This window comes from Kogia breviceps, chromosome 13 (genome assembly GCF_026419965.1).
Source record: "Kogia breviceps isolate mKogBre1 chromosome 13, mKogBre1 haplotype 1, whole genome shotgun sequence".
NCBI classification, from domain to species: domain Eukaryota; kingdom Metazoa; phylum Chordata; class Mammalia; order Artiodactyla; family Physeteridae; genus Kogia; species Kogia breviceps.
This window is the reverse complement of record NC_081322.1, coordinates 69913452-69941406: the sequence shown is the minus strand read 5'-3', so window position 1 is coordinate 69941406 and position 27955 is coordinate 69913452. Positions and strand designations below refer to the sequence as shown.

General features: G+C 37.8%; 1 protein-coding gene across 5 annotated transcripts in view; it reads right to left on the bottom strand.

Moving 5' to 3' along the window:
* ADGRG6 (adhesion G protein-coupled receptor G6) overlaps positions 1 to 27955 on the bottom strand; it is a 136260-nt gene that overhangs the window by 5640 nt on the left and 102665 nt on the right. For all 5 annotated transcript variants that reach the window (XM_067010908.1, XM_059082950.2, XM_059082952.2 and 2 more), the window contains 9 exons: positions 25635 to 25754; positions 23957 to 24002; positions 22336 to 22442; positions 17620 to 17747; positions 16637 to 16905; positions 15363 to 15459; positions 12962 to 13245; positions 1077 to 1178; positions 278 to 430 (listed from right to left, as the gene is read on the bottom strand). In XM_067010908.1, the coding sequence (XP_066867009.1) occupies positions 278 to 430; positions 1077 to 1178; positions 12962 to 13245; positions 15363 to 15459; positions 16637 to 16905; positions 17620 to 17747; positions 22336 to 22442; positions 23957 to 24002; positions 25635 to 25754 (1306 nt within the window). The remainder of the gene's footprint in view (positions 1 to 277; positions 431 to 1076; positions 1179 to 12961; positions 13246 to 15362; positions 15460 to 16636; positions 16906 to 17619; positions 17748 to 22335; positions 22443 to 23956; positions 24003 to 25634; positions 25755 to 27955) is intronic.

Here is a 27955-nt window from a genome sequence, read left to right as displayed (position 1 = left end):
TTCCCATGCCAACTTGCCAAGTAACTTTCCTACTATGCTGAAATAATCTACAACTCAACTTCTGTATTTTTAAAATAAAAACACATAACTTTTTAAAAGAAGATACCATACCTTTTAAGGAAAATTAAGTTTTAAACCAAATGAAGTTACAAAAATATTCAGAGTTAATGATATTCTGGCACTATAGATTCAATTTTGGTTGTAATATTTTTTAAAAAGACAAAATATTCACAAAGATGTCCCAGAGAACATCTTTACCATGGCCAGAATGACTCACCGGTGTGGCTATTCCTTTTCAAGTAAGTGGAAGAGCTGTATTTAGACTTGGATGTAAGGTAGGTTGAGTTAGAGCCAATGGAGCTTGAGGACAAAGATTTTCCTAGATTATCAGAACTTTTCTTGATGATATTGGTAGCTGTCTTACTCCAGTCTGAAAGAAATGACATCTCTCCATGAGTCTGCTTTAAGGGGCATATACTCTGCCCTGAAGAATCATCACCACATTATTTAAGTAACTGATCCAGAGCGTTAGACGTTCTGACACCCTGGCAGTGACTCACACAAGAGTCTGACATGTCAACAATAACAACCTGAAGAAACAGAAAAGTTTCTTACTTTGACCCTATGTTTAAAATTATACTTTAATATATTAAGGGGGAGAAGTAACCACTGGTGGTTAAAAAAAAAGTAATATTCTTCTTCCGGGATTTTTTATATTGAGAAAGATCTCTTTGACTAGTCATGTAATTAAAGACTTCAAAAATATGGAAAGGTATGTATGGTACAGTGGCTATATGAGTTGTTAAATTAGACATGAAACCTTGGGCAACTCACTTAACCTGTCCGGAATTCATGCTCCTCCTTTGCAAAATAGGAAGGTCAGGCCTAGAGTCCTCAGATCTCTTGCAGGCCTAGTAATCTTAAGGCTCCAACTAAGCATCTTTATATACTCTGCCTTTACAACTTGCTACCACTGGGACTGGGCTGCTCAGACCACAGAAAATCAAAATGACAAAGGTTTCTAACTACTCTCCGATGTAAGAAAAAAACGATCACCAGCACGCTCCTTTCTTTACCTGAGTTGTCTGCTAATCGAAATCGACCACAGCAGAGATGCCGCCTCCACTGCTTCTGAACATTCTCCTTCATAGCACAGTGGAAGATAAATATAAATAAGCCTGGGACGACAGAAAATATAAACAATTAGGCCAAAGGACACATTTTTAAAGATAAATCTTACAAAACATATGGATTTATTTTAAATTATTTTACATCCGAATCACTAGGAAACAGATCCTAAGGAAACTTTAGGTATGCAGTAGATGTTTTAATCCTTTAGAACAGAACACGGAGGCTCCGATAAAACTAGAACAATGACATGGATCTAATTCTGTCTTTGTTTTGTTCGGTATTCGTTATGACTTAACCTAAAGACTAAGCTGAAATAGGCAATATTCAATTGAAGAGACATTTATATTTCCCTTATATCTGTTTTAAAATTACGTGAAAACATTTCACAAAATTTAGAAAAGAAGAGAAAACTGAAAACATCCATGAGCTCATCATCTATTTCAACTTGTATATTCTAAGCTATTTTATGTAAGCATATTATTGTAAGGTTGGGCCATAGAAAAGTGGTATTTTTACAAGTCAAAAATGGGCCCAAACCAGCAAATTCATGTGGCTCTACCTGGCCTGCTTTAGTTTCTCAATACTTTAACGCAGACGTATTTCTGTATTGTCAAGTAGTCTTCATATTTAGTCACTCCCTGCATCTATCAAAAACTAATTGTATCATTTGTGCTTTGGGAACCAACCCCTTTGAACTTTTCAAGGAATTTGCTTTTGCCTTTTTCCTCTCCCTTTGCTGCCTCAGTTTCTCCCTCTATTCCTCCATACTTGGGTTACTCCCATTACTTACAGGCATACTCTAGTAACTCTTTTAAGTAATCAAACAAAAAATTTCTCCTTTGATCCTCAATCTTCTTCCAGCTTCCACTTCTTCATTCCCTTTCTCAATAAAACTTGAAATGGTTAACTTTCGCCGTCTCTACCTTTTCTCATTTCTCTTCTTCTCAACATGCTCCAAATAGGCTACTATCCACATCTACAAGGTCACTACAACTGCTCTTGTGAAAGTCACAGGGACTCCCCTATTGCTGACTCAGTTTTCATTCCTGTTTTACTAGATCTCTCAACAGTACTCAACACAATTGACCACTCTCTCATTTCTGAAGTACATTCTTGGTACCATTTTCTCCTAGGCATCTTCTTAATTTGCTTCCTGGTCTCTGTAGCACATCCCTCGGCTTTACTTTTAAAGGTTGACACATCCATGACTCAGCCCTGGATTTCCTTCTTTTCTACAGCTATACTGTTCCAGTGGGTACTAATCATGCTGTATAAGTACCATACACTACTTTTTATATGTGCCCCCATTGCCTTCTCTCCCCACCACCACCACCAGGATTCCAACCTACACTGCTTGCAGGACATCTTCCTTTGGCTGTATCTCCATTTTGTTGCATTTCACACCCCTGATATTCTAAATAGGAGTCTTCTTCATCATTACCCTCAAACAAACACATCAAACTCATTTCTGCCCAATAATTTGAAGGCTCTTCCTTCAAAGCTTTCCCTAACAGGTTCTTACCTGTCATTCAGGCCTCAGATCAATTGTTAACTCCTCAAAAAGGCCATCATCAACTGTTTATTTTTTATGTTTTAGATCACACCCTTGCACACACCTATTTTCACTATAGCACAGATCATTACCTGATATTCTTGTATTCCTAATTTATTCATTTATTTCTTTGCTTACCTGTCTCTTGCTAGTAAATAATAAGCTCCAAGAGCACAGGGATGTTTGTCTATCCAATGCTGTACTAGCCATTCCCAGAATGATGCCAGGAACTAAGCGGGAACTCCATAAATGTTTGTTGAATGAATGAATAGTAACCATGATTAATCGCGCATCTATTCTACATGAGTTAATTGAATACTTACATGTACATCTGAATGCCTTAAATGTATTTAGGGGTAGGGGCTTAAAAAATAGGAGTGAGCAGAATAGAAATTAAGGAGTCACAGGAATACAATGAAAATATATTTAAGGCAAAAGTTTCTGAAAGGTACGCAAATTAGTTGCCAAGGTATTGCCTTAATGACACACCATATTAAGCAGGTTATCTACATAAGGGAGGGTGCAAGGGCTTAAACTGAACCTAAAGAAACCTTCTGGTAGGGAGATGAGGGAAGTTTCCAAGAGGATAATCCACTCAGTGACTACTAAGCACTGCTAAGCAGGAGGCACCATGATTTAGGAGCTGGAAGTTCATAGGGGAACAAGGTAGATGATCATTGCGTTCAAGGGGCAAAGGGTCTAGCATGGAACAGCATAAAAGTAAAAATGATTATAGTACCTTTAGGGGACATTAAGAGTTATCTGTTCTTTTTGAGTATGGAGTACTCATCAAGAAAAATGTAAATTACACTGTAGCATATATAACTGGAAAAGTGGGGGGAAAGTATTGAAAGTACTCTTTTTTTTTATGTGTATAGCTAAATTTGCAAAATAGATCTAAGGTTATGCTTGCATGTTTTATTTTTCAATATCTTAGCTGAAAGTGGCCCATAATTTTATTCCAGAATAAATTACATTACTGTGAACTATTAGAAAAAGGAGCGGGCTGGATTTCTACCGTCTGGGCCCTGACTGCAGTGAAATGACCGTGGCTGATTCTCCTCCTCTGAGTTTGGCTTGTTTGGTCATCACTGAGTACGTGACACTTACTTAGAAGGTGCTCTATCAATTCCTAATGAAGTTACTGGTTGAAAATCATTACATATGTTGACTCATAGAGGAATGCCATTATGAAAATACTGACTAAATTTTGGTCACTGCTTTCGAATAGACAACTAGCCTATTAAAACATTCCTGGGAAATTCAAACACATTTACCTCTGAGAAGTATAAATAAGGCATTCAACGACCTAAGTAATATTAGTAATCAGTAATAGTACCATTTTATTTATTATTTTTACTTATCATTTTATACATATTTATTTAAGTAAAACACTTATTTTATTATTATATTACTTATTAATAATACTTTATTAGTAATAAAATAATTAGTGAAGAAAATATATCCTAGTGACCTAGTTATTTGTCTCTAAGATGATATCAGATAGGATAGGGGAGTTCTAATTTTAAAAGAAAGCTTTAATAAATATGAATCAAATTTCATTCATTTCAGAAAATACACACCCACACACACCCCTCCTGAAAGTCCCTGTGCTGTGGACAAGGAGGGAAGCTGGGTTGGGGAGGGAGAGCTGGAGACAAGAAATCGACTTGCAGCCTGGCCTGGAGCTTGGACATGACAAGTCTCAGAGTGAGAGGAAGACTTTGCTCCACACTCAAAACCCCTCAGAATCAGGACCTGCAGGTGGATCTACCTTCCCAGGGAGTACAGAATAGACACTGGGTTCAGACCTCATCTTCACACTGACTAAATCCGATTGCCTTTCAAAGCCTTCCTCACCGACAAACCCCCAAGTCCCTAACCTGCTTGCTAACACAGAAAATCCCTTTAATAAGCACACATGTTCTGTAACACGGGTAGTGTGTATAACCAAAGAATATATAAAATGTGGATTGGTTTCCCTTTGAGAATCTTTCAAGACTTTAAGATGGTGGCAGTTTCAGAGTAAAGAGAGCAAAAGGCATGGAAACTTGAGGTCAGGTCATCATAGGTTACAGATGAAGAAGTCTGTGGTTGGAGAAGGAATCCTCTGCCTTGGGTTGACTCTATTTTTGTGAACTGGGGCAGAATTTGCAGAATTTGTTGTTGGAGATCTTTTTGTCCTGCAGCTGAAAATATAGCTAACCACGTGTTTCTTAAACAATTGTTTAACAAACTCACGTATCAGAGCTGTAAAAGATTATAAACTCCAATTAAGGACTTTGCTTCTACGGCATTAATCCTGGCATTACTCACTCTCGGGTCCCACACCGAGCAAATGATTTTCTTTTAGTTGATGCAGAAGTCGAAAATTTCTAGATGTTGTTTCCCTTAAGACTCAGAAGTTTTTATAAATGTCATATATATCAGAGGAAAAACTTCAGAGCATATGTCTGGTGTTTTGAGGACACTGGAAGAGACCTAGTTCTTGGATTTGCTCCTTTGGCCTTGCTGGGATATTAAGATGTGAATTATTTTGAGGCTCTGATGCTGACCACAGTCATATGGGAGCTGGTTAAAGCTAAGAAAAAAGGACTTAATAAAAGAATTTTTTAGATTGTGCAGTGCTGCTCTGTATCATAATTACATAGCATTAGATGACACTGCCTACTTTCAAGCGGCCTGTAAATATACAGGCATCCACTAGGTTGAAGAGACGTGTATATAAATTAGATTAAAAATCTGATACATCTCCTCTAAAATTATTTGATCAAAGTCATTTACATGCTCTGTCTCCCACTATGAATTGTGATGCTATGGGACAAAAGCAGATAATAGGCGTGAGAAATTAGAATTCTCTGGAATAAACATATTTTAAAATTCCAAGGTATCATGCAGATTCCTCAGTCGTGAGATATGTTTCCATTTTAAATTAGAATAGGATTCTCATAATAGGTTATTTTACTATTTGTAGTAACTAGCCCTTTTCACATGAATTTAAATCAGTCTGGCAATAAATATTATCCCAAGATTATTTTAGGACAAAATATCCCTCTTAGAGTTCAGCTGTGGGAAATGTGGAAGGTCTCCACATCTGGAAGAGCACACATGCAGTGTGGAAAGAAATTCCGAACGCTGCAAGAAGGAGGAGTAGGAAATGCAGCAGGAGAGCCAAGGGCACTTGGAGGCCAAAGTGAAAAAACAGAGGGCTAGTCCCTCTTCAGTCTTGAGGGTTTTTTTTTTTTTTTTTTTTTTCCATCTACTTACAGATTTTGGTGCCCAAAGCAGCACTTAAAATCACAAAACTTTAGAGAGTTTTACATTGGCATCCAAAGGAATCCGTTTGATTCTAATCCCCATCTCTGCTCTCTTTCAATGCTCATTTCAATCAAATGTTTCCCCTTTGAGAATCTTTATATAAACCCACGTACCTCAAAGAGGCTCTTCATACCACCTGGAAAAATATGCTCTTCTAGTTTTCTGGAAAGGGCTTTAAGCTGTGACCAGGGACCAGAATAATTGGTTTTTACTCCTCATAGCGCCATACAGCTTTATTTAACTGACCAAGGAGTAGGGAACTGTGAGATGGAATCAATCAAGAATTAATCAAACCAGGTGTTTGGGCAAAAAAGGATACATGGTCTCGATAACTGAAATTTGACAAAAACGATCTAGATAACTTCTGAGCTTCCCAGCAAGCCTGAGTCCAGATCTTCCAACAGCTCATCTGTTTTGTTGTCACACAGACGTAGCCAGCTGGCTGCTGGGCTGGGGAATCTCTAGAGTTTATGACTCTCTTTGGGAACCCCTTGAATCCTCCTTTCATTCGACAAGGTGCCCTTTAGAAAATTATTTTTCTGTGGCACAAAATGCTCTGCCAAAAGATGAGTAATTTATTTCCTTGCCGTGTGTAATGTCTTGGCCAACATGATGCCATTTCAGATGCTAACGGGTTTAAAGATGGTTCATCTCTCTTTACCTTGGCGCCAATTCGCCGTGTGTGTTGTTATACATGTGATATGGCCCAGCTGAACCGTCAGGAGGCTCCTAACCCATAATTTTATTTAATTTTCTCAGTTTACCAATAGGATTAAAACAATAATGATAAATATATTTCTATAAATGGTTTTTGCTGAATAAGGGTAAGAGAGTAAATTTCCATTTATTCATTAAATGTACATTTGTTAACAAATTTTTTAAAAGGACAGAGCTCACTTCCTAGAAACTTTGAAATAAAAAATTGAAAGGGCAGTAATTTGTTTTATTTTTTTGGCTCATGCTTTGTCACCTAATAATGTGCCTTTCTATTTTCATATATGCTATGTTATAAATATTACACTGATCTTAGGAAAGTCATTAACTCTTCTAAGCCTGTTTCTTCGTCTGTAAAATGGAGCAAATACCCTTTTTCCTGGGTACCTACTTTTCAGATTTGCTACAAGAATTATATCAGATCACAGATGTTATGTGAAAGGCTTTGTAAACCACAATGCAGTATGCAAATATGTGATTTCTGTTGCTCTGGGTATCTTAAGGTTACTGAACGAATTAATGGCATACATGACCTCTGAGTAGACTGATGATACCCTTCTGTGTTCGCCATTGCAGCTTCTATTTGCACAACCATATGCTGAATGGTATTATGCTGTCATATATACATACAGAAGATGGGCTGATTACCCCCAAAACAATCGATATTGTTTCATGTACATGGAGAACTGAAGTTGAAGATTAAGCTCTCAGTATGGGGTTAGACTTTAGATCCTGATGAACTTGTCAAGAGAGTTAAACCTCTCTCTATATTGGAAAAACCTAATCTAATCAAAAGTGTCAAATACTTTTGTACAGGAATGAAAAAAATATACATTCCGAGATACTGTTCATTGTTTGTATAAGAAGCAGCAATGTGTACAGGCTGCATCTCAGAGCAATACATCAATCCTGCAAGCACATCAATATTGCCAAGGGATATAGATGCCCAAGAGGACCCTGGCCAAGATCTTCTCAGCAACCAGAGAATTGCCTTTTACTTCTTTAGGATGAATTACGTTATATTTCTTGAAGTACAGGCTAATGTTCTCAGGCATGTGAATTACGATGTACTTGCATCAAACATCTGTTCTCTTTTGAATAGCAATTTGTATACCATATAATTTTCTCCAGTTGTATTCTTTAGAAAAAATTAAAATTTCTAATAAAATGATTTGTCACTTTCATCCTGGGAAAGCAGCAAAGGAGTTAGAAACATAATTGTGCCATGTTAAGAGAAGGTATATTTATCTTTTCATCTTAGAATAAAAAATTCAGTGAAATGATTAATATATAACAATCAAATGAAGTAGGTAAGAAAAAAGAACAAAGCAATATACTGTGGAAAATTAGAAAATAATAAACTTGGTTTATGCCTGGATTCAAGTGACTTCATTTGCTTATTCAAGTAGGTAAATTTTTAGTTAGAGCCACAGACTCTAGGAATTTTATCATATCCAGTTACCATGATTTTTTGGAATTAAATTGTATAATTATAAGTGTACCTAAAAAATAAAAATTCATATAAAAATAAAAATACATATTGAAAATAAAACATCTACAATAAAAATATATATTATATATATATAAACTTTAATATATAAGCTATACAGATATATGAGTACTGGCATAATTATACATGTATATGTCTTTGTACACACACACATACATACATGTATTCCTAAGAATCCTGAAAGATAAAATGGATTTTTAACTTTTTTTTTTTTTTTTTTTGCCGTACGCAGGCCTCTCACTGTTGTGGCCTCTCCCGTTGCAGAGCACAGGCTCCGGATGCGCAGTCTCAGCGGCCATGGCTCACGGGCCCAGCCGCTCTGTGGCATGTGGGATCCTCCCGGACCGGGGCACAAACCCGTGTCCCCTGCATCGGCAGGCGGACACTCAACCACTGCGCCACCAGGGAAGCCCAATTTTTAACATCTTTGAACAAAATTTTTAAAGACATACACAAAAGTGAAAAGAAATCTGTTAGCAAAAGCCACTCCTCTGATACACGTGTCCTGACACTACTGCTCAAACACATCTTGTCCTCACAGGTCCCAACTCTGTAACACTACAGGGTGACTTGTGACCTTGCTGATTTTAAGATGTTCAATTATAAGCCACATCTGAGAAGATTAAAATTTACTTTGGCATAGTTGTAGGTTTCAGAATATTGCATTACATTATAACTCTTTAGCCATTGCTAATTCTTATAATGACAGGCTTCAGTTCACTACAATATCGCATTAACATGAAGCTTTCTTATCCTAATCACTGCAGAAAAATAAGAGTTTAATGACCAAGCCAATGATAAGTGTTTTGCAGTAGCACACTTTCTAAATTTCTCTTGACCCTGCTCATGTATCTCTAGCTCCCCCATTCCCACCATAGTCTAAAACACCTTACCTTACCCAGACCATTGCAATAGCCTCTCATCTACAGTATCTATTGGGCTGCTCTAATCCCTTCTCTACATTATGTCCAGCTTCATCTTTACAAAATGTACATCTGATCATATCATTCCACAGGCCTAAAACCTTTCAAGGACTTCCAAATGCCCTTATGAAGATCAAAACAGAGAGCCTTCTGGTCTAGCCTTTGCCTCCCTTTTGTGTCACACCCACTGCTCTGTCACTCTCCTGCTCTTTCTGGGTTCTCAGCTTATATGGTCTTTCTTTTAATGCCTTGAGTATGTGCTACAATCACCAACTACAGCAAATTTTTTTTTTTTTTTTTTTTTTTTCAGTACGCGGGCCTCTCACTGTTGTGGCCTCTCCCGTTGCGGAGCACAGGCTCCGGACGCGCAGGCTCAGCGGCCATGGCTCACGGGCCCAGCCGCTCCGCGGCATGTGGGATCTTCCCGGACCGGGGCACGAACCCGTGTCCCCTGCATCGGCAGGCGGATTCTCAACCACTGCGCCACCAGGGAAGCCCCTACAGCAAATTTTTTGCACACAAAGTGCCCTCTACCTGAAATAGTTTTCCCTCACTTACTCCCACCTCTCACCTAGTTAATTCCTACTGATCCTTCCGATTTCAGCTTAGACGTCACATCTTTCTGTCATGTGCACTCTCAACACCACCATGTACACTTTATACAGTGACGTATTTGATTAACCTTCGTCTCTCTTACTACAATATAAGCTCCATGAGACAAAGGGATCAAGTCATATTTTTTTGCTGGAATAAAGAATATTAGAAAGAAGTGGAGACAATGTAGTTTGCCTGAGTTCAACATGCATTCACTGAATTGTTTCTTTAAACTGTCTAAATTCTACATGCTTCTCTTAATAAAGCATACACTTTTAACAACAACCTAGTCTCCCATGGAAGGTTCTGAAAATGATGCAAATAAAAACCATTAAATGACTTTCCATAGTGTCCTCTGAAGCTTCTGTACAAGCCTGGCCAGTAACGAATTGTTAGACGCATGTGCTCTGTATCACTGTCTTTTAATTTAAATTTCCTTTTTAGGAGGCGTTTTTGATATCATTGGATGTGCAGAAATCTGCTCTGAATTTATATCATTTAAAATCGGCCTTAAAAAGTCAGTGATTTATGAAGAACACTCACTCGATGATGGTTTACAACATTTTTCCCTCCTGAGAGAAGACCTATGCTGGGAAAAATAAAACATCCCGATTCTCATTAATGGAAACAGAGCTGAACAGACAACTGTAACTGTTGAAGGTTGCTGAAACTGCCAGGAAATTCTAAAAGCAAAAACAAGGTTGGGCTGGCAGATTGATGTGCCTTTCATATACAATCCTGAAATATAAAACCATGGAATTTTCTAATGTTAATGGACATTTTGGTCAATATTTGTCTAGGCACGTTTATGTTGTATATGATAGAAGAGATTAAAAAGAGGAAAACTCACTTTACAAAGGTGGATCCCAGTACAGAGGTATTCATATGCTACCTCTTCAGTTTCCAACTTCTAGAGGTGCACTTGAGACATCATTTTATTCACTAACGATAATGAGCCTACATAGTTCCCCTGTTATGGGAGAATGAATCTGAATAAAATTTGCTCAACTAATTAATGCATATGTATGACGGAGGAGTCTCAGATTGAATTTAGGCCATCCCCAAAGCCCCTCCCTTCTTCATCCACCAATCCAGTTATTGATTTAACAAATAATTATTGAGCACCTTCTAAGTGACAGGTTTTCCTACAGGAGCTCATGAGCTAGTGGGAAACCTAGGAGGAGAAGCAAAACATATACGTATGATACAAAGCAGTAAACACTCTCCTGCAGGTAAATACAGACTTTTCTTAGAACACACCTGTTGGGAGTTCCTACCTAGGCATCTCTCCTGGTGAGAAGCACAAACCTGATTTTCACACTTTCCATCCCAGCTCAGATTTGTTCAACTTTCGTCAGCTCTTCCTTCCCTAGACACCTTCAAGTGTGTGAGCAGTAGCTTCAGGTAAGCCAGTAATACTGCCCTGCTCAAAAAGATTCCAAACTTTGTCACCTCATTCCTACTGGAGTGTAGGCTTCATGGTGCTTCCAACATAAAGGAGTTTCATCAGCAACACAGGGTATATCCAATGTCTTATAGAATGTTATTGAATTTTCAATAAAATACTTTATGTTCACTTAAGCTTAAAAGTTAACTTCATCCAGGGCTTCCCTGGTGGTGCAGTGGTTGAGAGTCCACCTGCCGTTGCAGGGGACACGGGTTCATGCCCCAGTCCGGGAAGATCCCACATACCGCGGAGCGGCTGGGGCCGTGAGCCCTGGCCACTGAGCCTGCGCGTCCAGAGCTTGTGCTCCGAAACGGGAGAGACAACAACAGTGAGAGGCCCGTGTACCGCAAAAAAAAAAAAAAAAAAAAGTTAAATTCATCCTAAAAGGGCACCCTCCTACACTGTTGGTGGGAATGTAAGTTGGTGCAGCCAGTATGGAAAACAGTACGGAGGTTCCTCAGAAAACTGAAAATAGAATTACCATATGATCCAGCAATCCCACTCCTGGGCATATACCTGGACAAAACTATAATTCAAAAAGATACATGCACTCCTATGTTCATAGCAGCACTATTCACAATAGCCAAAACATGGAAACAACCTAAATGTCCATCAACAGAGGAATGGATAAAGAAGATGTGGTACATATACACAATGGAATACTACTCAGCCATAAAAAAAGAACGAAATAATGCCATTTGCAGCAACATGAATGCAACTAGAGATTATCATACTATGTGAAGTAAGTCAGAAAGAGAAAGACAAAAAACATATGATATCACCTATATGTGGAATTTAAAACACCACACAAATGAACCTATCTACAAAACAGAAACTGACTCACAGACATAGGGATCAGAGTTTTGGTTGCCAAAGGGGAGAGGGATGGACCGGGAATTTTGGGGTTGGTAGATGCAAACTATTACACTTAGAATGGATAAACAACAAGGTCCTACTGTATATCCAATCTCTTGGGATAAATCGTAATGGAAAAGAATATTAAAAAATGAATGTATGTGGACAACTGAGTCACTTTGCTGTGCAGCAGAGATTGGCACAACATTGTAAATCAATTATACTTCAATAAAGAAAAAATTTTTTTAAGTTAAATTCATCCTACAGTACACTAGGGTAAGTGTTACGGAATCTGAAGCATGACAGTAAGCTCCTTGAAGGAAGCCTTGTATTTCTAACCAGAGCAAGACATTTGTTGGATTGTTGAATTGACTGCCATATCTTATGAAAAAATAAGCATTTCTGAACTAGATTGTTGGTATTTTTTCTGAAATCCAAGGAACCAAGGAATCAAAGTGAATTGCTCTGTCCCTGCACAGAGTCTAAAGATTCTTCTGGCCAAGAGCACTACACCCACATGGTTCCGTGGAGAGCACCAACACTCAGCAAAACTGTAAAGAAAGCAAACGTTATCTGTGCCTCTCTTTACACTTCCCGTTAGGCACCTCCTTGCCCATATCCACTCATGCCACAAGATGTATTTATTGAGCACCTCCTATATTCCAGGCATAGTTCTAGGTGCTTGGTGTATATATATATATATATATATATCACTGAGAACAAATAAACAAGCTGACGTTCTACCTCTTCTCTCCATCCAAGGCCTTTTTCACGAGTACCCACCCTGTGCCTGGAACTGTGCTCGGCACTTGGGATAGTGACTCAGAAACTTAGCATGGTATCTGTCCAACAGTGAAGCTCTCTGCACATATGGTAAAATGAGAAAGGGAAAACGGTGCGGTTACCATTTATCTTACCTTGTAAAGAATTGAAGATGGAGAAAAGGTACATGAAAGGGACATTCAAAGGTCCCCAGGCAAAGAAAGCAAACCCCCACGTCATGCCCAGTAGAAACGTCAGGCTGACCACACTGCGCAGGCTCCTTAGAAGCTCCTCACGTAGCGTCCGGCTGTTCCTCTTGCCATTCCTCCCGCAGATCTGCACCATCACCACAATGAACATGGCGACATTCAGGAAAAACATGAGTCCAAAATACCCGGCACAGGTCACATAAAATATGACAGGATCTTTAATCCAACAGCTTAAAGGAGAAGAGACAAGAAAGAACGAGACTTATCATCACGCCCTGTTTACCTAAGACTCCTCCTGGCTTAGTTTGGGCTTCTGCAGATTTCATAGCTGGGCCTTCCTCAAATGCCTTTAGAAAGTCACTTCGTTTTCTTGGGCCTCAGTTTCTTCCTCAATGTTTACATAGTTTTGTTTTTGCTTTGTTTTGGATTGTCATCCTCTTAATAACTAGTTATTTAAGTCAACAGTTAAGAAAACGAGGTGGTCTCCTGAACTCTGACTTGGCATGAAGGCACTCTGTTTGGCTCACCCCAAACGACATCTACACCCTTTCTCTTATGCGCCTGCACTCCTGAGGGTGGGAAACTTTTTCAATCTCCGTTGTATTTAAAGGAGGGCCACGTGGACATGGTTCTACAAAATGATAATGGAAGCAGAGTCTGCTAAGGGATTTTTGACACCTATTTTTGACAGACTCCACTGGCAAAGCCCTTATTCCTTCTTTCTGCTTCAAACATGAATGCAAGCTCTGCAGCTGCAGTCATCATCTTATATCGAGGAAAGAAAGGCCAAGAGAGCTGCAGAATTGCTGGCCCTAACATTTTCAGCCACAACATTAATGCCAGTTGTTGCCTTCTTCCAAATCTTATCATGTCTTATCACGTGAGAAGAGTAAATCCTAATTTAAGACACACATAATTGTGGATTCCATTACTGAGGACAAAATAATTCCTATTAATATAATTGGCTTAGTTGAGGCGAGACCTTATTGTAGAATTCTGATATTCTTATGCTGACTCTTCTCATGCACAATTAAAAGGCTTACATCAATCATAACATCCGTATGAGATCAGGAAGGATACGCTTGATATTCAGAATGATATAGATCGGAAAACCGATGAAAGTAATTTTAAAGGGAACTAAGAGTAAAATTAAAATACTGCAATTTGTAGATGCCCCAGTGCCTAACTAATACTATGGAAGTTCTTAGGTACCAAAAACAATTGGAAGAATTATTTAAGACAATTAAATTAATCTTAAAATTCTACTGTAAATGGTCATGATTTTGGTTGTGTCTTTCACGGTGGAACACAACCTTCACAAAGGCAAAAGCTGTCTTGAACATCTTTGGCTCCTATAACCTGATTTCTGGCATATAGTAAATGCTCAATTAATGAAAGTCATTGATGGCACAACAATTTAATAAGTCATACTTTAAAGTTCTATAAGAGTTGACTCACATACTTTTTAAGTTCCCTTATTTAGAACATATGTATTGACTTCTACTTTTAATATATCTTATTTTAAAGGTCCCCAAAATGACACTGCTTGTCCCTGGAGCTAATCTTTCTTTCCATATGGAAGTTCCCCTAGAATCTGAAATTCCTGACCTAGATCCTTTATTTCCCACTAGTTCTTGTGGGGGCTTTTGACTGCTACTTTGGAAATATAAGTGGGAATGCCAGGAGGAATGGAACAGGATTGGATACTGACTGGATATAAAATTTTTATCCATCCATGAAATGTGCACAAAAATGTGGCATCACGGTCAGGAGTAAGCTCTTTATTCATTCAGTAATTTATTCAATCAACAAATAATAATATTGAGTACCATGTACTACATAAAATACAAGAGAACTAATTGCCAAAACTGAATAGTTTAAAAATCTTAGCTTCAGTGATCTCACAGTCTGAAGGGAATTTTCCAAATTATTCAAGATCCATTCTCTCCACTTCCACACAACACTCATATTGGCATTGAATCCTTCACTGTCCGATGCTGCTACTTAACCCTCTCGAAGATGTGTGTGGTTTAAGGAGGTGGGAGTATTATAGAATCTCCTCAGATAGAATAGGTCTTCTGTGTCTAGAAGACAGTATCTTACACTTTTGAATTCCCCCAGATGAGAAAGCACAACATTAATATGGAAAAGCAGCTCATACAGTTCAGAGCATTCAACTGAATTCATCTGTGGTGTAGCAGAGACCTTGGCAAAGACATGCAAATACACTTTAACCTTCCAAAATAGAAGCTCACTCACTATTGGGATGGAAACTCACACTAAACTTCAGCAAACAGAGGATATATACTCATCACAAATAAATTCCCAACAAGCTTTTATTACTTACAATTCATCACCTTGTTCTTTTCCATAACTCTCTTTTCCATAAACTTCATTTTGGTTTCTGCTTGCTAGAACAATGGACACAACTAAGGCAGGCAGACCTGTTATAACAAGACCATGATAGAAACAGCTTTTCTGAAGCATCTGAAAACTGCTTTATAAGACTGATAATGGCAAGGGGGAAAAAAAGAAAGAAAACACTCCATATCATAGAATCAAATTTCTTAGAACAGGCAACTGGTTAAAAACAACAATAAAATCCCTTTTGTGGTATGAAACATCCAACTTTAATTAGAAACAATCTAAACCTATTCTTAAATGACAGATATTTAACTATTCTGTTTGCTTTCTGGTACCCACTAGAGTACGAGGACCTGATTTATACTGTATGCTGCACCAGAAAATGTAGTTTCATTAATGACACCTGTCAGACTGCCTGAGTTCAGGTAAGAAGGTAACTACAACTTCATTTTGCCCCTTTCCATAGAAAAAAAAGTCTTTAGAAAAAGTTGGGGGAAAACAATGGGGACATAAAGTCTTTATAGTCTTTTCTCTCAAGAGAACCAATATAGTATTTCCATGTATATTTCAGTGGGGAAACGCTATACCACCTGAATTCCCTGAAAGGTGCTTTCATTGCCTCCTAAGCTGGTACTGAACACCTTGGAAACATTTCGTTTCTACATTGCTATCTGAAAAAGAGATTTGTGAGAAAGCTCGAAAATGCCTGGCTCAATACAAAACCCAGATAAAGGAGCCCAATTAGAAGACTGCAAACGGGCTAACACAGCTGTCCATGTGTGGCTGAGGAATCATGGTAAGAAGCTCAAAGCAAGAATTCTGTCAGTATTCTGGTTGCACACACAAAAATAACCTTCTTGCTCAGGTTTCCAAGACATGGGCATGTGTTTAGGGTGAGTAGAGTTAGGAGTCTGAGCTGGCCTTTCTATTTTGAAATATAATAGAAATGCACCACTGTCTGCCAGCTGCCTCTTCAGACTTACGTGGGCTGGCTCTGGACACAGTAAATAAGGTGGTGGTGACTCAGGAGAGGAAGGGTTTTTTCCCTTTACTCCTGACTTTAGTGAGGAATGTTGAACAGTTTTTAAAAACACCGTTCTGGGGAAGCCCCTTCCTTAGGTTATGTATATCACATCCACATCATTCACAATTTTGCAGTTTCTTTTAGCAGTGCTATTCTTTCAAAATAGCATTTTCCTATGAGAACCTAGTGATTTCCATGATGGAAAAAAAGAAATCAAAATTTAGGAGGCTTACCCCAGCCAATGATGCAGAATTTCAGTATGTATCGGCGAATGTAAGTGTTAAATACTTTAACCAGAGCAATGTACATATGAATCGCTTCTAGCCCCATCCAGGTAAAGGTAGCTAGAAGGAAGAAATGCAGCAGGGCTGCAATGGCCGTGCAAAGTCCATCCACATGAAACGAGGTGATCCAGCCGTCCAGGAGGAAGAGGAGATTCAGGAACAGCAGGGCTGTACTCAAGTTCATCAAGATTTTGGAGGGATAATCCCTTCGTAATTTTCTAAAAAAGGACAAAAGAAAGATATATGAGAATAATATTGTAAATAAATCTTTTAAGCACAAGCAGTAAATTCGTATCTTATACTGCTCTGCAATAGCTTAGGTAGTACCATCTTTATCACATGGTTCCACTAGGAGGAAGGCTAAAGATATAGGAGTATTTGGCAAATTATAAAGACTTTTTTAGATACTAATTTTATTTCAAAACTGTTTCCAAAATCTCTAATTGGTTACAACAGATTGATTTATTTAATCCAGGAAAAATTTTAGATTTATAAAAAATGATATTTTTGTTAAAAAACAATTTCCCTAAAATTTGTTGAAGTTTCTTGATTTTTAATAAGGTCAGGATCCTTTTTTAAAAAAATTTCCTGTTTCAAAACCAATTTTATAAGATCTGTGAAGCAAATGTTTTCATCTTTGATCATGTAAAAAGCATTTCATACAATTATTATGTACTTAAATGCTAATCATCTCTAACAGGCTTAAATACATTTTATCAATAGAAATATAGTAACTATAAATTAAGATTCTAAAGGTGGGAAATTCATGATATATCTTATAAGAAATCTGAACATTAAAACTGAACCACTGCACGTGATTCACAAAGTGTATATGTGTTTTTAAAAGCTGAGGCAATTCTCTTACTCACATTCTGGGACAGTTAGCTCTGGATTTGGCAGATAGAAAAAAAAAAAAAAAAAAAAAAACTTACTCGAAAGCAACATATGTCAGGAGGGTAGCTGCTGAAAATATAGCAGATATTCCACACCCAATATTGGTAATGAAGGTGAGAACTTTAGTGTTTTTTGCATCCAACTTTGAGGCACTTCCTTGAAGGTCCTACCAAAAACATGAGAAGCAGTTGTAAGAATCTCTCTTTTCATGAGAACAGTGTTTTGTTTTATTAGAAAGGGCACTGATAGCACTTAGAATCTCAGCTCAATCTTAGGGGCTAAAAACAACAGTGTAAATCAGGACATGCATACCTCGTTTTATTGTGCTTCCCTTCACTGTACTTTGCAGATAGTGCATTTTTTACAAACTGAAGGTTTGTGGCAACTCTGAGTCAAGCCATTTTTCTAACAGCATCTGCTCACTTTGGGTCTCTGTGTCATACTTTGGTAATTTTCATTATTATTATATTTGTTATGGTGACCTGTGATCAGTGATCTTTGATGTGACTGCTATGATTCACTGAAGCTCAGATGATGGTTAGCAGTTTGTAGAGCAATAAAAATTTTTAATTAAGGTATCTACATTTTTTTTTTAGAGATAATGCTATTGCACATTAACAGACTATAGTATAGTATAAACATAACTTTTATATGCACTGGGAAACCCCAAAATTCATGTGACTCACTTTCTCTCAATATTTGCTTTATTGCAGTGTTCCGGAACTGAACCCACAAAAAAATCTTTGAGGTATGCCTATACTGGAATTTCCATTTATTGCACTCTTGTGGATCACTCCATGAAAAAAAAAATGCAGCATTATTTGAGAGAGTTGCACATGTTTTTTTTTTTTTATCATTACCCTGTTACCCAAGCTCTTTGCACACCAGTATAACTGGTGTTATACTTAAACCCTAACAAACTGGAGAGGAGGTCATTGTCTTGCATAATAAATGACCAGACCCTTCCTATCATTTGCAAGGCTGGGGACACAAGTGAAAATGGAGGCCACCGTGGCCCCGTGACCAAGCCTTTAGGTGGGCCCTGGGTTCTTTGATTGGTAGGGAGGGGCTCAGCCGAGACTGCCAGAGGCTGGTGCTGGTGTGTGGCTGCCCAGTCAGAGAATGGTGCGAGGCTCTTACTGTGGTCATTTCAGAGCTAGGTATGTATCAGGTGGGGTGGTCTCTGTTTTGTTTTTTTTTCATAAATGAGAAGCCACCAAGAGTTTGGGGGTCATAGTTTTTTGATACCTATAGACCTGAAAGGGTGCCACTTAAAAGTGTTAGGGCTTGTTGTGAGGGGAAAAAGTAAACATTTTCTAGCATGTGAATAAGAAGCCTTAATTTTAATTTCCCTGTGCAGAGGGAGGAAGACTTGCAAAGTCCAGGCCTGCTAGGAAAATCTTTCTTTTCTTCCTTCAATGTAGAATTGGGTTAGGGATAAATCTTGAATGAAGACCAACCACTCAAGCCTTGCTTGGAGGAGAAAGGCATTTCCATTATGCAGATGTTTGAAAACGGAGCCTTCTTGGAGAAGGGACATATTCCAAAAGGAATATCTGGTTTAAACTTTTAGGTCTTAAACTACGAAAAAAAGTTTGTGCTACAAGTTTTCATTCTATGATGTTAACTTTCTTTACCTTTCACCAAAATGTCAATAAAACCTGCTACTGACGCAAAGACCTCCAGGAAGTGGTATTTGTATGAGTGTACGTGTGTGGAATCATGAGATGGGGCTCAGTTCCAGGTTTGGCTGAGGCAGGGAGGAGCAGGTAACAGGTTCTCTGTAGCACCAAGAAATGCACAAAGTGATCGAATTCAGTGGGCGCAGAGACTCCGGTCAGAGAGGACCGTCCCTATCCTCCTCTCCCAGGAATCCCTCAAAACACTGGGAGGATGTGGGACTCCCACGGCACACGGGATGGGGTTTGAGTCAGTGCCACTTGACTCACTGGTAGCTTTTACCCCGACCAACATTTTGGTTACTCCAGGCTTTGACGAGGTCAGAGAAATATCTTGGGAACCTCCAAAGGACTTGTCATTACCTCTTGAAAAACCTACGCTCCCATTTAGATGAGGCAGTATACTTGAAAGTCACAATTAAAGCCACAATTTAAAATGTAAATTGAAAAAAAATAATGCTGTTCACGGTTATACATTTACACACAGTTCTCATGCTGTTTTATACTTTTAGAGAATGAAGAATATGAAAATATTTATTCCTCTGATTTAGTCAACATGAGAATGTATTAATGTTAAAAATATGAAAATCAGTTTTACTACAAATAAATGTAGCAGAGGATATGAAATTTTTCATACATTTGTAGATTAGAAGATATAATTATGAATCTGGGGTATGTTTTTAAATTTCTCATATGGTGAATGTGTCATGGGGCAAGGTAGACTCTGGGAATATCTTACACAGGTGAATACAGAGTTTATACATCAAGAAAGACTCTTAACAAGGTTGTGGTGGTCTGGAAAAGCTGAAAGGATATGGGCACATCACCAGAAAAGATAAATTCTGAGAAGTTTTTCTTCCAGAAGTTTAGAATCTTATAAAAGCAGCCACAGTGGAAAATGGAAAAATAGCACTTAAAAATGCACATATCCATATACATGTAAAACTAATTATTTAATCAAATGACAACAGAAAAAGTAATATATAATTACAAATTCATAACAAAATTTAAACAATATTTGGAAAAACTAACCATTCATAGTAACAGGAAGCCAAACTTTCGTTACTTATAGGTCGTCTCTGAATAGTGACTGTGTTACTGTTTATCTACTATTAAACTTACGATACACACAATCATGCTCAAACACATATGCAGTTGAAATAGTTCAATGAATTAAGCTAACGCTTACACACCTGAAAGATTAATGATGCAAAATAAGCGTTTGATGAAAGAATGATGCTGTCACTTTTCAGAAAAAAGAGAATATGGAAGAAAACTGAGGGTTTTATTTTTAATTACTTAGGGAAAACATGCTATAGTTTAATTGTTCATTTTCATGGTCTGGCAGTAAATGAAAACATTTATATTTTGGGAAAGTTAAGTTATTTTTTATGACTGTACTCTTTTTTTTTTTTTAACTGTTTTTTTCCCCAGCTTTATTGATACATAATTGGTAAAGAAACAACTGCATATAATTCATGTATACAATTTGGTGAGTTTAAACTTATGTATACACTGGTGTTAACATCACCACAATCCAGGTAATAAATATATCCATCGCCTCCACAAGTTTCTTGTGTTCCTTTTTCATTTGCTTTTGTTTCTGAAGTAAGAACACTTAACATGAAATCTACCTTGCTAACAAATTTTTAAGTCTACAATACCATATTATTAACTATTTTATATAGCAGATCTCTGGAACTTACTCCCCTTGTATAACTGTAACTTTATATACTCATTAAACAACTCCCTCCCCCCATCCCCTGGTAACCATCATTCTACTGTCTACTTCTATACCTTTGACTATTTTAGATGCCTCAAATGAGAGGAATCATGCAGTATTTGTATGACTGTCCTCTTTTTAAATGACTCAGTCTTATCCCTCAGAGCTTTAAGTACTGGATTGTCAGGAAAATTACAACATGCACAGTTGCTATATGACAAATGGCCATTTACATAGGCCAGGTAGATCCATGAGCCAATCACTGCAACCCACATTCCTCGCTGCTTCCTTCTAGTCTCACAGGAAGTAGCTGTAAGATTTAAGGGACGGGATAAACATATCTTGATGTCTGTGATTTGAATTCGAAAAGCTTTATTGCCTCGGTATACATTACTCCCATCTCCAACTAAAAAACAAATTTGGTTTGATCCCGCTTATGGAAACTATACAGAAACAATGGCTCTGTTATGATCTGGAGGGTGTACTTCACACCAGGAAAGTGTCTGCAGAAACACAAGCATATCAGGTTATAAGGTAAAGGTGTAAGTCTGTGGATGAAGTCACACAAGTTGCTGGTTGTAAGGTGGCTCTTGAAAATTTGGTGGGCTGAAAAAACATATCAATGCAATCTAATTTCTGCTTAAAACTGTTGGACAGGCTGGCTAATGAGATAAAACTAGGGCCAAGGGAAAGAAGGCAGGAAGAAAGAAAGGAAAGCATGATATGAAGGCCTAGTGGTGAGTGAAACGTAACACCCATCATCTCCATTGCAGGCTTTTGCAGACTCTGTGCTATCCTAGTTACTAGGATAGCCTAATAGGCTGTGATCTCTAGAGAGGGACTGCAGTCATTTGGGGGTAACAATTGGATCACCAAGCACAGTACCTGGTACAAAGTAACATTCAAACATACAAGTGATAACATATTATAAGAAAGACAATTTTTGATGAAATTTTTCATAGCACCCTTCCATGTTAGTAAAACCCAACAGTTTTTCTTCCTCTTTAACTTTTCTGTCTCTCCCTCCCTCCCTCTCTCTCCATCTCCCTAACTCTGTTTCCCTCTTAATTCAAGGGTTTCATGGTGATTTTCTTGTTTCTGGGATTATTTATCATTACTGTTAAAGCCAAAGGAAAAAAACTGTAAGATTCTTCTCTATACTTATCTTGCACTTTTTAAATATATGATCTCTCTCAACAGATTCTTCATCAAGAATCAAGATTCAGGATACACATGAAAATTATCAGGAAAAAAATTCCCCAAACACATAATCTAAAAAGTTGACTCACAAAAAGAAATATGCCTTCCAAAATTATGTCATTTCAAAATGTGTTTAGATGTTCCTCCCCTACCATCAGAATCCCAAAGTGGGTCAGGTGGTTACACAGGCAGACTGTCTCGTTGGCGTCTGAATCTTTGTGTGCGACACATCCTGAAGTGTTCCAAAATCCAGAACCTTCTGTAGGAGGAAGTCAACAAACAGTGTGAAAATAACAGCAGGTCAGTTCCTTCTCTGTAATGGATGAGCTTTCTCTTGGGGAAATATGCCTCAGACTCTTCTGCTTTGCAGTTTATCTGTAAAATGGATACTCTCTTGAAAGCTGCTAATACACAGAATAATTTCGATTCCTGGGATCACAGAATGTTAGTGCTAGGTGGGCAGTCAGAGATTAGGTGGTGGTTTTCAACTGTGTTCTACTGAAGTGCTTCAGGGGTCTGCAAAAAATTCTATTTCTACATTTTCATATATTTTAATATTTTACATGTATTTTACTTATTTAAGTATATTTATAGACATATTTATTTAATAGATTATATGTAATACAAATATATATTTAACATAAATATATTAATATATGAATTGATATATTATTTATTTATTTAATATATTTTAAAGTCAACTTCCATAAAAAGAATATCCCTTTTCAAATATGTTATACAGTAACAAAGTCTCTAGAGATCAGCACAATTTTTTACCCCCTTGGTCAATCTATATCTCTGTGAAGACAAGAGAACAAAGGTCAGCTTCCTTGGAACATGCTATTATGCACAAAGCAGTCATGCACAGAGACAACTTACTATAAATGCCTTTAACACATCTTATCTGACTTTTACGGTATGCTATGGAATATGAACAACTCATATATTTGAAGAGTATTTTAAGACTACAAGGTGATATCATTTTTAACTATGTAGCTAGTAAATCAGGATCTTCTCAAAACTGCAACTAGAAACCAAACAACAACAAAAACTTCCCAGCTAAGATAGGAGTATCAAAAAAAGAGGCTTGGGACAACTTCAGGCCACAGTTCTGAGGAGCTACCTGCACTGGCGCTTGTTTGCTTGGGCCACCATAATCCCATTGGGGAATCCCAAGGGAAGGTGACCCTTATAGGGCAGAGGTGAGCAGTTTTGTCACTTCCCTTCCCTTCACAGACATCTCCACACTTCACACCTAGTGATTACCCCTTAATTCTGCCTTTCTCTCTTGACTGTCAAATGTCATTCTGGAGGCAGTTCAATTCTTTCAAGTAACATGCATCCATTATAACCATTCCTATAGTTACAATCCTCTAATACAATTTTCCCCCATAATCTGTGGTCTGGAAGCTGGACTGTAAATTGCAGGCCTTGTGCACATCAACTACTCTCCTCAGAAGTGTCCTAGAAGAATGTGATCAAATGTATATTGACATTCGTCTAAAAGTAGCAATAAAAATGTATGCTATAGTTTATAAATAACTGCAGTCACAGGTGGTTTGTTTAAAAAAAAAGTCAAGTCTGCCTATTTCTTGTTGCAATGAAGAAAAAGTTACAGAAATTAGAATTCGCTTCCCAAGCTACCTAAACTAAATTTTGCAGCTCAGTTGCCCTCACACTTACATTGTGACTCACTCTGATTTGGGATGGAATTAAAGAAAACAGGGGCGTCTAACAATGTTGAAAATTCAGTTCTTATTAACAAAAACTTACCGTTTTTGTTCAGATCCCAGAAGGCACAGATAGGATGAGGCACTGCCTATATTAACATAAGAACAAACATGTGAAATTGTGTTTAAAATAAATGAAAAATCATACAATTTGAACATCGGAGAAGAGTAAAAATGCTAAGGTTTTCACAAAGAAATAGGTCATAATCAGTGACGGCAGTGACCAAAGAACGGCAGGCAGCTTAGGGGTTTGCTCTCACAGACTTCATATGGAAATCATCTATAGCTCCAGAGGAATCAGGTTACCATTTATCTGCAGGTTTACTAATTATGTCTCATCATAAAGTGCAATTCTCAGCATTTAGCAAGGCTCTTTACACTAAAATTTCACTTTATCTTCAAAACTCTCCTTTACGACTAGGTATATGCCCAAAAGAACTGAAAACAGGGATCAAACAGATATTTGTACAACCATGCTCACAGCAGCATTATTCACAACAGCCAAAAGGTGGAAACAGCCAAAGTACCCATCAATGAATGAATGGATAAACAAAATGTGTGTGTGTGTGTGTGTGTGTGTATGCAATGGAATATTACCCAGGCTTAAAAAGGAAGGAAATTCTGACACATGCTATAATATGGATGGAACTTGAAAATACCAAGTGAAATAAGCCAGTCACAAAAGGAAAAATACTGTATGATTCCACTTATATGAGATGCCAGAGTAGTCAAATTCATGGCGATAGTAGAATGGCAGTTTCCAGGGGTTGCAGGAGGGACGATGGGTGTTGTTGTTTCCTGGGCACATAGTTTCAGCTGGGGAAGATGAATAAGTTCTGGAGATGGATGTAGTGATGGTTGCAGAACAACGTGAATGTATTTAATTCCACAGAACTATACACTTCAAAATGGTTAAAATAGTAAATTTTATGTTATGTATATTTTACCACAATAAAAAATTTTTTATAGATGAAGGAGCTGAAACAAAAGGAGGCCAAAGGGTAGAACAGGGAAGTCTCAGAGGTTTCGTGACAAAGCAGGGCTAATTCTTAGAGGACTTCAGTTCCAAGCCTCAGTCCTTATCAGCCAGCTCACTTCCCGCCTGCCTTCCTGCCTGCCTAATGGTCAAATCATGACTGGGACCCTCTATAAATCAGGGGAAAACTGTGGTTGGGTCATTTAAGACAATAAGAACCCCACATAATTTTATCAAATAAACAGAAGACAGCAAGGGTAATGAAGCAAAAAAAAAAAAAAAAAGCACAACATTTGCCAAGATTTTAGACAACTGCTAAGCTCTCAAAAAATGTCAACTCTCTTCTGTTTTCTCCCATTTCCTTCTACTTTCCTAGTTTCAGTCATCTCTGACTTTAAAAAGACAACCAAAACCTTTAATGACACAACTGCAATGCACCTACACCTAAGTTAGCTGAAGTAATTATACATTGTTTCTCAAAAGGTGTGACTCTTTACTTCACTCTTACTGTCCTTCAGATGACTGAATCCCATACAAGGCTAACTCCCCCCATCTCACCCCTGTCCTGCCGCCACTGTTCACCACGACATTACGGCACTAGCTGACTAGCTGGTCTCGCCTTTGTGGAAAATTGCCCCCTGCAAAAAACGCACTATTTACTTCTAATCATATATTTTTTAAAAGGCGCCACAATTCTATCAAACAGTCTGCCTCTGTTCCATGGCTATTTGTAGCTCTTCCTTACCTGAGTCCTTGTATGTTTGATTTTAATTCGAACAGGATCCTTCAGATCCTGGATAGTAATGTTTCCAATACTGCATGCCATCACATAACTCACTAAGGTGCCTTTCTTGGTTCCTACGTCCTTTTAAAGAAAAAAAAAAATTGTGTATTAGTCAGAAGTACACACTTTTATTTTATTTTGGTGCTCCAAAATAAGCAATCTGTCAGCACTTTTTACACTTAAGATCTTCAGTTATAGAACATCCTGTTTATGAGATCAAATTGCTAGCTTTCCTGAAAGAGCTCTGCTATTTCCCTTATTATAATAAATACATTGAGGGAACCGTATGCGCCAATGCTGTAAGGCAATGTTCATAAATTCTTCACTGTGGATGCCAGCCAGTTAAAATCTGAAACAATGCAAACCCACAAATAATACACACTCATAAAAAGCTATGAAATAATTAGATCATTTCCCTATCCTAAAAAATAAATGAAGTTGTTTTCCTTTAGAGAAGTACCAAGGAAATATGGTGTGAAAAATAAAAATCAATTCATCTTTCAGGTCCATGACAACAGTCTGAGTGTTTACTAGCGTAAACACTGGATTTTACTGTAATTCTACTGGATTAAAGCCCCACCAGAACTTTTACCATCTCTGACTGCACACTTGCCGGCATCTGTAGCCTCCACTTCAAAGATAAGGATGTCGGGAAATCACATTAGTGAATCTGTTCTGCAAAATGACTGGGGTCAGTAGACTGTTTCTCCAGCAAGATCATCACCACTTTCTCCTTCCCTTTGTTTCCTGTCGAACCTCCTGAATTTCTCTACCACAGCTTATAAATCAGCTGTTTTGGAATAACTACAGGATTCCTTAAATGCTACCTAGTTCTCAGAATCCAGAATATAGTTTTTTATTACATTTGTGTGGTCTCTCGCAATAAAGTGGCTATGGCTTGGGGATACCCAGCCTTTCCTTGAAAAATACTCTTATGCTGTTCCCTGTGTGAGGGGAGTACTATAGAACCCTTACATTTTTTTCACTTCGCTATAAATTTACTTTAAAAACCAAACATACGTTTCCTAATAATGTCGCTGATTGGGAGATGCCAAAGGAGAAAGAAATGATGGCGTGAGAAGATGAGACTCAAAATGAAATGGAGACAGATTCTTGTAAAGCTAAGACTTCTCCCAACTCCTCGGGCTGGACTCCACCTCTCCTCTCAGTGGCCCCCTCCCCCCCATTCACATCATCTAACACCTACTACATTTTTTGTATTATTATTATTATTATTATTATTATTTTGGTTGCATTGTACAGCATGCAGGATCTTAGTTCCCCAACCAGGGAAACCTCTGCCCCCTGCAGTGGAAGCGCAGAGTCTTAACCACTGGACTGCCAGGGAAGTCCTCTAGCACTATTTTTAAAGGCGACGTTGTTATAAGCCTCAAATAACTTTAACAAATACAGTTTTACATGTTTGTAGCTATTAAATCCTTCAGAGCAATTTCATTCATTACATTCTTAATCTAATCAAAATTTTTATATAGCTTGTTCTTAAAGCACTTGCTGATAACATTTAAAAATTTTTGAGTTAATGACTGTAAATGATTCCATGGTCCTCCTTTTACTTCCCTGTAGCCTCCTTTGTCATTCCTCTAAACATGACATATGGCACAAGTCTTTTAAAAACATTTCTACTGGCTCTGAAACTTGCAGTTCTCTCCTACATAAGTCACACTGTTTGATATACACAGGTATCTTCAGTTTAATAGGTAACTTTTATTGAAAGGGCTCGGTGAAACTGCTCAGAACCAGTTGTACTTTCAGAGGCAACCAGAGGTCACCAGTGTTTGCTGGCAGGGGACTTTCTAGTATCTGGAAATGATGCCAATAAAAATGATAATATGTGCTCAGCACAATGCCACCCGACTCAGGGGATGTGGGAAGGCCAAAGGCCGTTTGAAATACTAATGGGAAAACTGATTAAAGCCAGGAATGCTGCTCATTATGTAAACAGTGCTTCCTGCTGAATTAAAAAAAAAAAAAAAATCTTTCCTTTGGCACACAATTTCTTTAACTCTGAAGATCTAAATTGCTGGAGAGCATAAAATACTTAACAAAAGAAATAATAAATAATAACTTCTCCACAAATTCCATTTCTAATTGTGTCATGCAAGTCTTAATCTGATTTATTTAAAAACCTTAAATGAACACATCCTATTAATAAGCATATAATTATCTAAAATAAAATATTTAAACAGTTATGTTAAAATTTTTCAGTTTGGGGGGCTTCCCTGGTGGCGCAGTGGTTGAGAATCCGCCTGCCGATGCAGGGG